Source organism: Mirounga leonina, unplaced genomic scaffold, assembly GCF_011800145.1.
Source record: "Mirounga leonina isolate KUSES-001 unplaced genomic scaffold, KU_Mleo_1.0 Mir_166, whole genome shotgun sequence".
NCBI classification, from domain to species: Eukaryota; Metazoa; Chordata; class Mammalia; order Carnivora; family Phocidae; genus Mirounga; species Mirounga leonina.
In genome coordinates, this window is record NW_023270418.1 from 31,804,308 (window position 1) to 31,818,312 (window position 14,005).

The following is a 14,005-nucleotide window of genomic DNA, read 5'->3' on the forward strand; positions in this document are numbered from 1 at the left end:
CCCTGGGATGGAGCTCGATGCCGGGCTCGATCCCAGGACCCTGGGATCATGACCTGAGCCGAAGGCAGACGCTTAACCATCTGAGCCACCCAGGCGCCCCAACATATCTAGATTTCAATAGGGTCTAGCCCTGACTTACATACACGGGGACTCACTAGGCTCACACTAGCCCCTGCCCTGGGGGGTGGACTGGGGAGAGGGGAGGGAGGGAGATAGGGCAGTGGGCTTCAGGGCGTGTGCACACCTGGGTCTCAGCTTCCTGTGTGGCCCAATCCTCTGCCCCTCTCCCCAGGGGATCTCCCCAGGGATCCCCACCAGAACTTCCCCATCCAGGGTTGGAATGCCGAGGCGAGGCCCAGGCCCCGTGCTGAATGTGGAGAGAGGTGAGAGGTCTGGGTCAAGGGTAGTCTTCCAACACTCCTGACCCGCTCCTGCCCTCCATCCCCAGCTGGTGGCCGGCATCAAGTACTACCTGACCGTTGAGATGGGGAGCACAGCCTGTCGCAAGAACGTGGCCACTGGAGACCGCATAGATATCACTACCTGCCCCCTTGCCACCGGAGTGCAGGAGGAGGTAATGGCCCTGCACCCCACTTCCCAGCACCCAAGGCTAGGTTGTCCAGCCTGAACCCATCTGGCTGGCCGTGCTGATGTCTGCCTGAACCTGCCCCTGTCTTCTGGATGATTCAGCCCCCAGGCCAGGGCGGGGTGCAGAGAGGAGGAGACTTGGGGCTTCTTCCTCACTGGACTGGGCTAGAAAGATCTGGGATCTAGTCCTGCCCATTTGACTCATTGACCCTTTGGCCCAGCGACTGTTCCTCTCGCACCCCCGAGTGGGAGTGTCGCAGGCTGAGGGTGGCAGTTGTGAGGAGTCAGGCCTGGGACCCAGCCTCACCCCTCCTCTCCCTGCTCTCCCTGCAGAAGCTGCGCTGTGACTTCGAGATCCTAGTGGTCCCCTGGGAGAATTCCTCCCAGCTTCTGAAGCATAACTGCGTGACCATACCATAGACCCCCTATGGGCATGGGAGCTGGAGGGAGCAGGCTCTTCGTGGGAAGGCACTTCAGGTCCATGGGCGTATCTGTCACAATAAACTGCTGGCACTGCTTCTCGCATTGGACTCTCCTCCTCCTCCTCCCCCCACTCCCTCCTCCAAGTCCATGCCCACTTGTGGCAGCACCCCTTCCCCAGGCCAAAGACAGCCCATACCACCCCCAGTTGAGCTTCTGTTGTCTCAGCCCACACAGTGCTGAGGGCGCAAGGTTCAGTCCCCAAATGTGGAGTTCTCCAAACACGTCAGCGTCACACAATCAAACGTCCAAGGACTCTCACTATTCTCGGAGTTAAGGGGTGGGAGACAGACTCACAGGAGAGGGATGATGCCCCAAGACTGAGCAGGGGCAGGCGTCAGGGAATACTCCGAGGGGTGCCAGAGCTCCCAGGACCACCTAGGGAGGCACAGGCTGGGTTCAGCCGGCTGAGCTCCCAACCTGCGGTTCCTATACCCGCCCGCGGGCCCGCGATGCCAGGGCCCCTGTAGGCCATAGGGCTGGAACAGTGGTTTTCAAGTACGTGGGCCATAGGCCAGAGGGGGGTCCCCGGTGCTTTGCCCCAGGCAAGACCCCTGGAAGGGGCTGGACAGGAAGCCCAAAGGAGACCAGGGTCAAATCTGCCCACAGGAGGGATGAGAGGGCAGATGTGATGTGACGTCATTTCAAGAAAACAGAACTGCAACTTTTTCTGCACAACTGAATTTGTGGCTACAAATCATACTATCCACACACACACACACACACATAGAACTCTCAACACACACACACACACATACACTGAAAACACAGCACACACTTGGATGCTCCCAGATACCACATACATATCCAGAAAATCACACACACAGCCTGGCCACCCAGAAACACACACACTGAAGCGGCCCCCTCCACCCCAAACAACCTGGAGCTGTATACAGACCTCCACACACACAGCCCTGGAGACCCACACGCCCCACCCAGAGCTGGGCCTCAGATGCACCAACACACACCCACACCTGCGAGCTGGGACCTACTGAGGAACAGCTCCCGGTCCCAGGCCCAGGCCTCTGCTCTCAGAGGCCCTACTGGGGTAGGGATGGGGGGCGGGGGTAGACGCTAGCGAGGCGACTGGCACGAGGAGGTCTGCGGAGCCAAGGGGCTGAGCTGGACAGGAGCGAGGGCTGCAGGGGCAAGTTCAGCCCTGCTTCTGTCCCCACCCGTTAGATGCGGCAGCTCAGGCAGCCCAGGGCCGGGCAGTGTGGCCGTGGCTCGGAAGGGCCCCCGCGGGCCACCCAGCACAAGCCTCCAGCCTGGAGCTGGCACAGGGAAGCGGCAGGAAATGCTTGTTGAACGAACGTGTGAGGTAGTGGGTGAGGCGAGGCCCGCAGATACCTGCCAGGTGGCTTCTCCACCCCCAGCATCTGTGCCCTGATCCCAGAAGCCATTTCCTCGGCACAGTCTCTCCCCAGGTCCTGGGCCAGCCTGGAGGTAGGGGGAAGACTGGCACGAGTGTCACCCCTCTGTCCCCACTCCGGAGTCCTGCTCCTGACCCCCTCCAGCCTCTACTGCACCCTGGCTTCACTCGACCAGAGATGAGGTGGCTGCTGGGGACAGTGGAGCACCCCACTCTGGTCCGGAAGCCCCCAGGTCTCCAGCACCCTGCCTGGACCCAGGCACTTGGGGACCTGGGGCAGAGCCTCACCTCCACCCCCCTGCCGTGGGGACAGGGGCTCTGGGCATTTTGCCCAGGTTCAGGCTGAAAGTAGGGGGACTCACCTAAGCCTTAGGCCAGGTAGGGTGGGGAGTGACCATTAGGCTCATTCCTTGCTTTCCTCTAACAGAGGCTCATCCATTCCCCCCACCAACACACCCCCACTCCCACACCCCCACTCATGTTCCCTGCACCCTCACCAACAGCCGGAGGCCAGGAGGACTTGAGCAGCCTCCATCCTACTTCCCCTCACTGAGGTTCTTTAGCCTGACCCCAAGCAGGGCAGGGTATGGCAATGACCTCTGACTTCTGGGTGCACGCTATCCCCATCGAGTTGGCATTCTCGTACTGGATTCCGAGGGTCTTGGTAGGTCCAAGTTCCGGGCTGTGAGCCCCTATTTCTGGAGCCTACTGGCCCTCTAGGCCCTGATAACTAGGGGCTGTTCTAGTTGGTTCTTTTTCTCCCAACTCCTGGGCCAGATGGACCTTCTTCCCGAAAGCAAGGTGACTGCCCACTCACCCCTCCAGCCCTGAGCCTGGCCCCCTTTCTGAGTCACCGCTCTGGCCGCTGCCGATGCACTGCGGGCCCGAGCTGGAATGCGGGCCCTGGAGAGGACCAGGAAGAGCGCCTCTCACACACAACACTCCCTCTGTCTCTCTCTCACACACACACACCAGCAGTGCACAGTTCCCCTGCCCTGTGCCTTGGCTTAGCCAGGGAGGACACAGAGCCATTTGGGGGTTTAAAACTCTGTTAGGGCCCGGTCCTGCAGGCCCGATGATCATTCCAGTAGATCGGGGGACTTGTCTTGACCCACAGCAGTGGGCAGCTTGCCAGAGGCTGCAATCCGCATCCCGTGTCTCTCTGCATCCAGGGGTCACTTCCTGAAGTCCTCTTCTCCAGCCTGTGGGGGTGGGATGGGCGGATGACTGAGCCAGTGCCGGCCTCTGCCTTCCCCCACGCCCATGTGACTGTTCGGGGCCCTCTGGGCACAAGCCTCCCATGCCTGGCCTTCTGGGGTCTTCCCACTCTGGCCCCTCTCTCCTCTGGTCCTGCCTGGCGCACCTCAAACGCAGCGTCCACAATCTCATCAAGAACGGACGCCTGGGAGCGGAATTTCTGTTGATGATGCTCCACGCCGGCCACCAGCTGCAGGAAGTGGAAAAGGAGTTCCCGCTGCCTTGGGGGGAGAGGGGGGGAAGGGGTAAGCCTGAGCTGACCTGCCCGGCAGGGTCATCCAGGCTGCCAGAGCAACCCCCACAGCTCTTCTCACCGGCCTCCCGCCAGCCCCCCATTACAGTTTTTCTGAGTGGGGCCTTTCATGCCGTATCTCCTTTCCACAAATAAAAAGCCCCCATTTGTGCCAGTGCTAGAGAGGGTTCTAACTGCTGTTTACCCTCCCAGTTATCCATCCCTCCATCCTTCTGTCCACCCCTCTGGTGGCCCCTCCAACTACCCCATACCTCTCTGTGCACCCACTCACCCACTTACCCATTCATCCGCCCACCAATCTAGCCATTCACTCACTCATCTGACCACCCTTATCCCTCTATCTACCTGCTCTTCCCTGGACCCCCCCACCCACCCCTTCACCATGTTGTGCAGTCAGCCATCCACCTAACCGCCCCCCCCAACCGTTCACCCAGCCCACTACCCATCTGTTAACTCCCTCATCACCTGCCCGTTTTATAAATCCATCCATCAAGTGACACTAAAATCAATGAACACTGCCAGGCGCTCCGAGGACACAGATGTTAACAAGAAACAGTCCTTGCCCTTAGGAAGCTTCGCCTGTGGCAAAGTGTTTACGCTCGCGAGAAGAGTAAACCAGAGTGCTAAGGGCCCAGTCCTGGGGATCAGAAAAGACTTCCAGAGCAAGTGTCATTGAGCCGAGTTGGAAAGACACGAGAAGCTTTGCCAGGCTTGGGCAAGGTTCCTGGTCCGCTACTCCAGAGGAGCTGGAGGGTACTGGGGGCCAGGGCAGGCCTCAGGGAAGGAGGCCGTAGAGAGTGGGTGAATTGGAGATGTAAAGTCTGATGAGGAAGGAAAAGCCCAAGTTGCTTTTAACAAAGACCACTCTCTAAATAAATAAAAAGAATAAAAGAAAGGAAAGATTAGGGCGCCTGGGTGGCTCAGTTGGTTGGGCAACTGCCTTCGGTTCAGGTCATGATCCTGGAGTCCCAGGATCGAGTCCCGCATCGGGCTCCCTGCTCAGCGAGGAGCCTGCTTCTCCCTCTGACCCTCCCCCCTCTCATGTACTCTCTCTCATTCTCGCTCTCTCAAATAAATAAATAAATCTTAAAAAAAAAAAAAGAAAGGAAAGATTAAAATAACCAACAACAAACAAAAACAAAGGGCACTCATAGTGGAGGTGGACCGATGGGGAAGAGTCTGGAGGCCCAGAGACCCCCATAGAAAGTGTTACCGAGGTGCCAAGGGCCCACTAGGCCAGTGGCCAAGTTGCTGGAACAGGGGTGGGGTGGGACGGGAGGGCCAGGATGTGAAGCGAGCAGGATTGGAACTCAGCTCTCCCAAATCTTGGTCACTTGAGTCTGCCATTGGCAGCCAGAGAACATTCCAGGCAGAGAAAACAGTGTGGACAAAGGCCCTGAGGTGGAGAAGTATGTGCTATGCTTGGGAAACAGTGCGGGGACAGCAAGAAAGTAGCCAAGGAAATGAGGGAGGTTGGCAAAGGCTGGGTCACAGAGGGCCTTTGGGGCTTAAACTTGGATGGCGGGTGAGGAGGGGCTGGAGGCGGCCAGTAGTCGGACTGCCCTGTCTGCTGGTTTGGAGCTTGTCTGGATGAGGTGCAGCGGGGCCCAGCTTTCAGAGGGAAGGCTCTCTGAGGAGCCAGGCCTGAGAACCAGGAAGCAGGAAGTGTGTGCCAAGGTCCCCCAGCCATGAACACAGCCACAAGTCCCCAGCTGTCCTGGCTCAGCTGGCCAATCGCTTCGACGGGAATGGGATGTTGACCATCTGCCTCCCAGGCCTTTACCCAAGCTGTTCCTTGACCCTCACTCTTCACCCCTCCACCTAGCCTAAGTCCAGCACCCTCATGGCCCAGCACAGGTCATTGGCAATTGGGCTCTCATGGGCATGGGCTAGTCTGTGTCCTGAAGAACTCGCAGGGCCTGACCCAGAGCAAGGGTCAGGGATGCTTCCTGAGTAAACAGATGAGCAGACTCCCTGCTGCCCTGCCTTTGCCCTCAGCCTCAGAGGGGCTCTCATGGCCCAGGAAGCACTGCTGGTGGGACTCTCCTGGTGGTGCAAGCTGGCTCAGGGGGAGCAGAAGCCACTCATGGTCTCCACGTCCCACCCATAGGCTCTACATGGGCCTTGGTGCCCCACCCCCTTCCAGAGAGGTGGGCAATGTCCCTTGCCCTGTCAGCCCATGGGCCAGACCCCAGGCCTCTCCCCTTAGACTCGGGGCCTCCCCTCCCTTTGCATCTCCTTACTTCTCAGTCATAGTCCCAAATTTTTTCTCGATGAGCTGCTTCTGTTTGGTGTGTTCACTCACCACCTCTTCAGGGTCTGAAAGTAAAAAAGGGGGCAGTAAAAAAGATGCCCAGATTGAGAGGAGGTAGAAGACACCCCATGTGTCATGGAGGTAATTCAGAGGGGCTAAAAGAGTTTTTGCCCATGATGCCCCCAAAGAGATGGCTTCTCTGGGCGTGGTGTGTGTATCAGATTTGTTTGTTTGTCTTTCCCTCTGGTAAAAATCCCCCAGTTTTCCCGAGGAACCACTCCTGTCCCTTTTGGGTCCACCTTGTCTAGCAGGGGGCTGACCCCACCGCCCACCTCCAAAGACATGTGACTCAGGCCTGGCTAATCAGAACAGCCTATTCTTTTGGCTATTGTGATTGGTTCCAAAATAGGTGATCAAAGCAAAGAAGATACATATCCGGGACTTTGCTATAACTACAGGAAGAAGAGGAAGTCTCTGCTTGGCATGATAGGAACGGCTAACCTGTGAGGATTTCCCACCGCAAGGGAAGAGCCACCCTAAGCACAAAACCATGCGGAGGACACAGAGCAGAGAGATGGAAAGAGACCAAATCTTGACCAGTATTCAAGTCCTGGATCTAGCCATTCCTGAAAACCACACATTCCTGAAAGCCCTCAATTTGCTAAGTAATTTCTGCCAATTAATTCCTCTTTTTGCTTCAGCTTTTTTGCACTGTCTTTCCCTGATCGAAGGGGCAGGTGAGGGACCTGGTGGCCCTTTGGGACCCTTAGTCCTCTAGTGTTGATGAGCCTAAGAGTGGGATCCTTAGAGCTCAGATTATCTAAAGTTCTGAAGATCTTTAAGCAGGAAGCAAACCAACTGTCTCAAAATCAATTCATTCAGAAAGTCAAGTTTATAAAAATGAACATGTCCAGGAAACTTGATTTTTAATGACTCTCAATCCACTTTGAGTGACTCTGGACAAGTATGTGCAATACTTTGACGAAACCCTCCAAGGCAGTCGAAACCATCCCATGTAAAACCAAGTGCTCTAACCTTTGTAAGTTATTAGAAGAAATGAGCATTTGGTGAATCATAATTTGGCTAATTAGTCATTTCACAAATGGGGCTTTCAGGAATTGACGATCAGTTTAATTGCTTTTCAGATTATCTTAGAGTTCTTCGGACCAAAGTTCTTTTTTTTTTTTTTAAGATTTTATTTATTTATTTGACAGAGAGCGAGAGCGCACAAGTAGGCAGAGAGGCAGGCAGAGGGAGAGGGAGAAGCAGGCTCTCCGCTGAGCAGGGAGTCTGACGCGGGGCTTGATCCCAGGACCCTGGGATCATGACCTGAGCCGAAGGCAGCCGCTTAACCAACTGAGCCACCCAGGCGCCCTGGACCAAAGTTCTAAGCTCTGAAAGTCCTCCTGAGTCTCAGATTCTCAAACCCTGCCACTGGACCTGGAATTATGTGTCCAACTGCGGAAGGAGGGCCAGTACCTGATTTGCTGAGTTCGGTCAGTGGGTCATCCAGTAGCTTCTCGTGGATCCGGGCGGCCCTCTGAGAAGAAGAGGCTTTTGTCCCGCCCGAGTCCCCTCCCTGTCTGCCCTTTCCTGGAGCACCCTCCTCCCTTCCCCCCAGCCTCTGCGCCCACCCCTTCATGGTTCCCTCCCAGGTCCGCCTGCCCCACCCCACTCAGTACCTCCTGCTTTACTTTCTCCAGGCCCTTGAGCAGAGCCATCTGGAAGTTGTCCACCAGGACAGCAATCACCAGGCTGGGGATGGTGGGGGTGGATAGTGGGGTACTCTCCAGGAGGAGGCTGTAGGAGAGGCCCTGCACCCTCCTCTGGGTTCATTGTGGCATGACCAAGGGGAGAGGGCTGGGGAGGGGTGCCCCAAGATTAGGTGGGGGTGGCGGTGAAGCTAGAGAGCCAAGTAGGGATGGGGTCCTCACTTGAGGAAGATGAAGTATTGGATGATGATGTAAATCATGAGAATGGGGATGATGTACCAGGCGCCTAGGAGAGAGGGTGTCGTTTGAGCTGGGAGTTCCTTGCCCACCCTCGCCACACCCCTGCCAGCAAGGATCAGATGCCCCGCTTTGCAGATGGGGTAACTGAGCCCTCGGGGTCTGCCACCCAGCCAAGCCCCTGCCTTCCACCCCGCCTGGGTCCTGTCCTACCCTGGGCCCGGCTGTCCAGGTAGATGAGGGACCAGTCATCCAGGGTGAGCATGGTGAAGAGGGTGAAGATGGTGGAGAGGATGCTCCGGAAGCGCTTGGGGTCAGAATGACGGAACAGAGCCCGAAGCACCACTGAGAAGAGGACTGGCTGTTCAGGGCCAAACCAGGCTCGCAGAGTCCCATTCTCCAAGCCCGCTCTGGCCACTACAAACCCGCCCATCACAGCACCTCAGGCAGACCCCAGCCCCCACAGCACAGGATACAGAGGCAGGTAAACATGAGGATGAGGATGGCGGTGATGGACGGCAAGGACCGCGCCAGAGTCCCGGTCACTTCCTGGAGGCTGGTCAAGAAGCTGTGGGCAGAAGTTGAGAGGCTGAGTCAGCAGGGGTGGGGATCTGTGCCCAGCAGCCAGAACTGACACCACCGACAGGGGGGCACTGCTTTGCTAGAGGTTTGGGAGAGTTCAGCCCTCTCTGGAAAATGATTGATCCTAGCAGATGGCAGGAGGCTAATCAGAAGTGGGCTGGAGTCCACAGCCTCTTCGTCCCCCATCCCTTGAACAGGTCACAGCAGATTCCCTGGGAGCAGATTCCACGTGGCGACTTATGCATGGAAAACCCCATTTTCCACACTACCCCATCCTCTTGGTGAACTCTCCCTCTCCCTCTGAGATTCTGCTGAAACATCGCCTCCTTTTGGCTGCCTTCCCTACTCCCATCCAGTTAGGTACCTATCCCTCTCTGCCAACTTGTTTGGGATTTGTGGTCTGCTCAAGTGCATCCGTGTACCCCTTCCTACAGGGTGGGGTGGGCAGCCGCGGCCCAGCTGACCTGAGCCTCCGGAGGACCCGGATGGCCCTCAGGGCCCGCAAACTCTTGAAAACCTTGAAGATCCGGAAGACGCTTTGGTGGTAGACGAAGGAGGAGGAGTTGTACTGTAAGAGCATGAAGTCCAGCATAGCCATGATCATGATGAAGAAGTCTGAGGGCACAGGGGGCTGGGAGTCACGGGCTCCTGCCCAGGTGCCTCATCACCCAGACCTGCAGTCCCCCCAACACCAGCACTCCCTGCCAGTGCCCCTTTTTGTCCCCAGCCTCCGCTGGCAGTCCAGTGGCTACCCCCCCCCCCACACGCATCCCCACCCACCCAGATCGTTCCAGGAGTCAGAAAAATACTTGAAGCCCAGAGCAGTGATCTTGAGCGCAGCTTCCACCACGTAGATGCAGAGGAAAATGGAGTCCAAGGCCATGAAGAACCACTCTGCAGGGACACCAGGGGCTCACTCGCGGTCCTCGGCAGCAACCCTGGCCCATCTCTCCTCCTTCCCTCTGGACCTCACACACAGTCCCATTTAGGGAGGACCTGGTTCGGCCCTAAGGGCTGGGTGTCTTAACTGCTCTGTGCCTCAGTTTTCTTGTCCATAAAACAGGGATAATACTGTCACTTGGCCTGACCTCCTGACCTCAGGGAGCTTCTAGCAGCTTCTGCCTAACTGTCAATCTTACCATTTAGAAGCTCGGGATAGAACTGCCGGAACAGAAAAACATTGGAGGAAGACGGCCGGCACGGAATCAGAGAGTGCCTCAGCCTCATTGTCATGCTAAAAACCCTCTCTGAATATTCATCCCAAGCCCTACTAGAAGGAGCCTGCTTTCCCTAGTGAGGAGGTCACAGCTTTAGAAATTAATCCCCTGGATCTCCTTATTTCTACAAATAAAGATGACCTTGTGAGACAGCTCCACCTGGGGTAGTCTGTATAGAACTCACCAAGCAGCAGACCCACTTTGGTCTGGGAACAGTACCAGCCGGCCTGAGAGCGTTTTCATGAACATTGGCTTCACTTAATACAGAATAAGAATGCGGCCAATCTTATGCTCTGCTTCGTTTATTTACGCGGTGGCAGGCCTTTCTCTCACTCTGCTGCCAAGGGTCTCAGGGGCCGCCTTCCCCGGTTTTCCACTCTCACCCCTCCAGTCTCCTGGCCCTTCTAGGCGACCAGGGTTCCCTCTCGCTGCCCCACATTAGGGTCGATGCGCCACCTGGTGGCGATATTACAAACAGCACATTCTCCAGTTTAGCAGGCTCTTGTGTGTCTGGCTGGCTGGTTGACCTCAGCAAGATCTCTGAGCCTCATCTTTAACACTGGTCAATGTTGTCTACCTCCCAGGGGTAAGGATGAAATGAACTAAGTTACATAAGCCACCCGGCACTGGATCAGGCCCACAAGAGGGCTAGAACAAGATCTATGGCTTTCTCCATGTGAAAGTGGCTCCTCAGGGGCGCCTGGGTGGCTCAGTCAGCTGAGCGGCTGCCTTTGGCTCAGGTCGCGATCCTAGGGTCCTGGGATTGAGTCCCGCATCGAGGTCCCCGCTCTGTGGGGAGCCTGCTTCTCCCTTTCTCTCTGCCTCTGCCTCCTCTCTGTTTCTCATGAATAAAGAACATTTTTTTTTTAAGAAAAGAAAGGGGCTCCCCAGCTCTTACCACCCCGGATCTCAACTTCGGCGAAGGTCTGTGCCACAAGCATGGTAGTGTTGAGGCAGACAACGAGGAAGATGAAGGTTTCAAAGGGCAGGGACTGAGTCAGTTTCCTAAGCATTCTCCGGAGGCCCTTAATGAGGTAGCTTAATTTTTCCCACAACCTATAGAAGAGGTCCACAGTGTGCAGCCTCTTGTGGGCCCGCTGAGCTCTGGTGGCTGTAAGGGGAACAGAGAGTCAAGTCTGTGTGGAAGGTAGCATGGGGATCCCAGGCATCCTCCCAGACTAAGTTGGGGTTCATCTTCATGCCTGCCTGCTTGCCTACCATTCACTCACTGAAGTGCCTCTATGCTATCTTGTGCTGATCCTGGGGCTACCCTGGATCCTGGGGCTACTGGACTCCTGCTGCCCCTTCCATGGCAGATGCCAACTTGTTTGGGATTTGTGGTCTGCTCAAGTGCATCTTGCGGGCTCATGATTCTATACCTCCAGGCCTTTCTTTACCCACGTGGCGACTTATGCATGGAAAACCCCATTTTCCACACTACCCCATCCTCTTGGTGAACTCTCCCTCTCCCTCTGAGATTCTGCTGAAACATCGCCTCCTTTTGGCTGCCTTCCCTACTCCCATTCAGTTAGGTACCTATCCCTCTCTGCTTGTTTGTGAGACTGTTACTCTGTTTACTAAACCACTTGGGGCCAAGCTTGGGGGATTGTGCTTTAATAGCCAAGGTCCCTCCCTGCCCTTAAACAAGGCCCTCTTTCAGACACTGGATGTCTGTCAAGATGCTCACAGTTTAGTGGGGGAAATGTGGACAAATACAATCTACAGTGGTAATTGTCCTGATATGGAGGATAGGCCACCATCACTGGGTGGTCTAGGATTGGTTGTTTAAGTGACCACCCCCCAGTCTTGGAGCCCCTCAAGGGCAGGATTTGTTTTCTCTGTGCTTCCAGGGTCCAGGCGGGCCAGGGACCCATATTAGACAAGAAGAAATGTTTGAGAAGTGAATGCATATAGGCACAGCAGTGACTGGATGAACAAACTACCAATGGCCTGAAGAGGTACATCATTTAAGGAATAGAAGATTGGATGGTGAGCAGTCAGGTGAGTGAATAGCCAATGGAATATGCATGCAGCTAAGAGTCATGCCTCATGATCTGTGGAAGGTCAGTGCAGGGCCCAAGTCAGGCCTGGAATCTGGGCCAGGCTGTGTGAGTTGGGGGTGGGGGTAGAGAGACTCACTTTTGCGCTTCTGAAATTGCTCATCTTCTTCTACCCAGCTTTCCGAGGAAGTTTTAGAGGAGGAATCCTGAGGATGGACTTTGCTGGACCCCTGGGATGCATGTGAGCGCACTGCACTGTGGGAACGAGTCAAGCTAAAGGCTGAGCGCTGTGCCTGTACCATGCTAGGTTGGAGGGCTACTGAATGAGAAAAGGAAGAGCCAAAGGAGGCTCTGGCCACACTATGAGACTTGTGTGAGCCAAAGACTTGGGAGCTACCATGATGGTACTCCCTGTAGCGGTGATCACCATGGAGATAATCATAACGATGCACACTATGGTGGTGCTCGCCGTGGTGGTGCTCCCTGTGATGGTGCTCACTATGGTGGCCATGGTGGTGCTTGCTGTGGTGGCCATGGTGGTGCTCACCATGGTGGCCATGGTGGCCATGGTGGCCACGGTGGTGTTCACTGTGGTTCCTGTAGTCGTCATAGAAATGAGGTATCGAGCGATCACGGTAGGCGTCCGCATAGGAATGGTGGGAAGAGGGCTCTCCATGATGAAGAGGCCCTCTGTGGTGGTGGGCTTCATGATGATGGTGCCTACCATGGTGATGGGCCTCACTGTGATGGTGAGGGCCACCATACGTGTAGGAATCTTTATGGTAGTAAGGCTCACCTTGGTGATGGAGCCCACTATGGTGGGAAACCTCACCACCATGGTGGTGAGACCCACCATGGTGGTGGGGTTCCCTATGGTGGTGAGACCCACCATGGTGGTAGGGCTCACTGTGGTGGTGGGACCCCCCGTGGTGGTGGGACCCCCCATGGTGATAGGGCTCACCGTGGTGGTGGGGCCTACCATGATGTCTTCTACTACCATGGTGGTACTCACCATCAAAGGGGCCCTCACCAAGAGAATGATGGGAGAAGATAGTGCTATGAGAAGGAGCCAGGGCAAGGGATGTGAGATGGTGGGCTCTACCAGGTTGGTGGGCCTCACCATGGTGATGGGAGTGGTGGGAGTGATGGGAGTGGGGAGAATGGTGGGAGTGGGGGGAATGGTGGGAGGGGGCATTGTCATGAAAGTCTTGGAATTCATCAAGGTGGTGAGGTCCACCATGATGGTGGGACTCACCGTGATGATGGGATGTTCCATGATGGTGGGACCTGCCATGATGGTGGGATATGTCATGATGGTGGGACTCACCATGGTGCTGGGACACACCGTGGTGATGGTACCCATGATGGCGGTGGACTCCGCTATGGCCTGGCCTGTGATGTGGGGTTGGTGAGCCAGGGTGAGATAACACATCCAAATCATTGGTGTCTGCCTCATTTTGAGCTGTTTCAGCCAATGAGGATTGATCCATGACTATGCTGGTAACACTGGAATGAAGAGATCTCAAGATGTGGGCCCAACAGGCTCCTCCCTGAATTGTCCTTCCAACCGATGGCACTGGCACTTCTAGGAAAGCCTGAGTCTTCTCATGGAATTCTCCCTTTATGATGTCACCAGCAGACCCCTTCTCAGGTCTAATTCCCAAATGCCTCCTTCTGGGGTGTAGTTCAGAATCAAGGATCATTGTGTCTAACCTCTTCATTGTAAAATGAGGAAACTGAAGTCAAGAAAAGGGAAGGGCTTATTTCCCAAGGGTCAGCTGGGAAGATGGCAGAGTAGGAGGACCCTAAGCTCACTTCATCCCACAGATACAACTAGATAACACATCAGTGTAAATAACCCAGAAAACAATATGAAGACTGGCAGAACAAACTCACAACTAAAGGTAGAGAAGAGGCCACATCAAAGAAGGTAGGGAGGATCAAGACATGGTTTGGGAGCAGAACAGACCATAGCTGTCCACAGTGGGAAGGGTAGAGAAGTGGTGTAGAGAAGGGTGAAAAAGAGACTCTCACATTAGGGAGCCCATGAATG

At 55.6% G+C, this 14,005-nt stretch overlaps 2 protein-coding genes across 2 annotated transcripts in view; one reads left to right on the forward strand and one right to left on the reverse strand.

Annotated features, from left to right (window-relative positions):
* CST6 (cystatin E/M) overlaps window positions 1-1,113 on the forward strand; it is a 1,758-nt gene extending 645 nt beyond the window's left edge. Inside the window, exons 2-3 of the mRNA XM_035012387.1 lie at window positions 449-574; window positions 922-1,113. Of these exons, the coding sequence (XP_034868278.1) occupies window positions 449-574; window positions 922-1,008 (213 nt within the window). The 3' untranslated portion in view covers window positions 1,009-1,113. The remainder of the gene's footprint in view (window positions 1-448; window positions 575-921) is intronic.
* Window positions 1,114-3,118: 2,005 nt separating this feature from the next.
* Window positions 3,119-13,315, reverse strand: CATSPER1 (cation channel sperm associated 1). The gene is made up of 14 exons (XM_035013756.1): window positions 12,914-13,315; window positions 12,607-12,779; window positions 12,092-12,498; window positions 10,851-11,063; window positions 9,516-9,629; window positions 9,200-9,350; window positions 8,630-8,721; window positions 8,367-8,510; window positions 8,139-8,202; window positions 7,887-7,959; window positions 7,684-7,744; window positions 6,194-6,269; window positions 3,804-3,918; window positions 3,119-3,642 (listed from the first exon to the last, which is right to left on the reverse strand). Exons 1-14 carry the CDS (start codon window positions 13,313-13,315, stop codon window positions 3,616-3,618), a joined length of 2,112 nt encoding a protein of 703 aa, XP_034869647.1. The 3' UTR covers window positions 3,119-3,615.
* Between the last annotated feature and the right edge of the window lie 690 nt (window positions 13,316-14,005).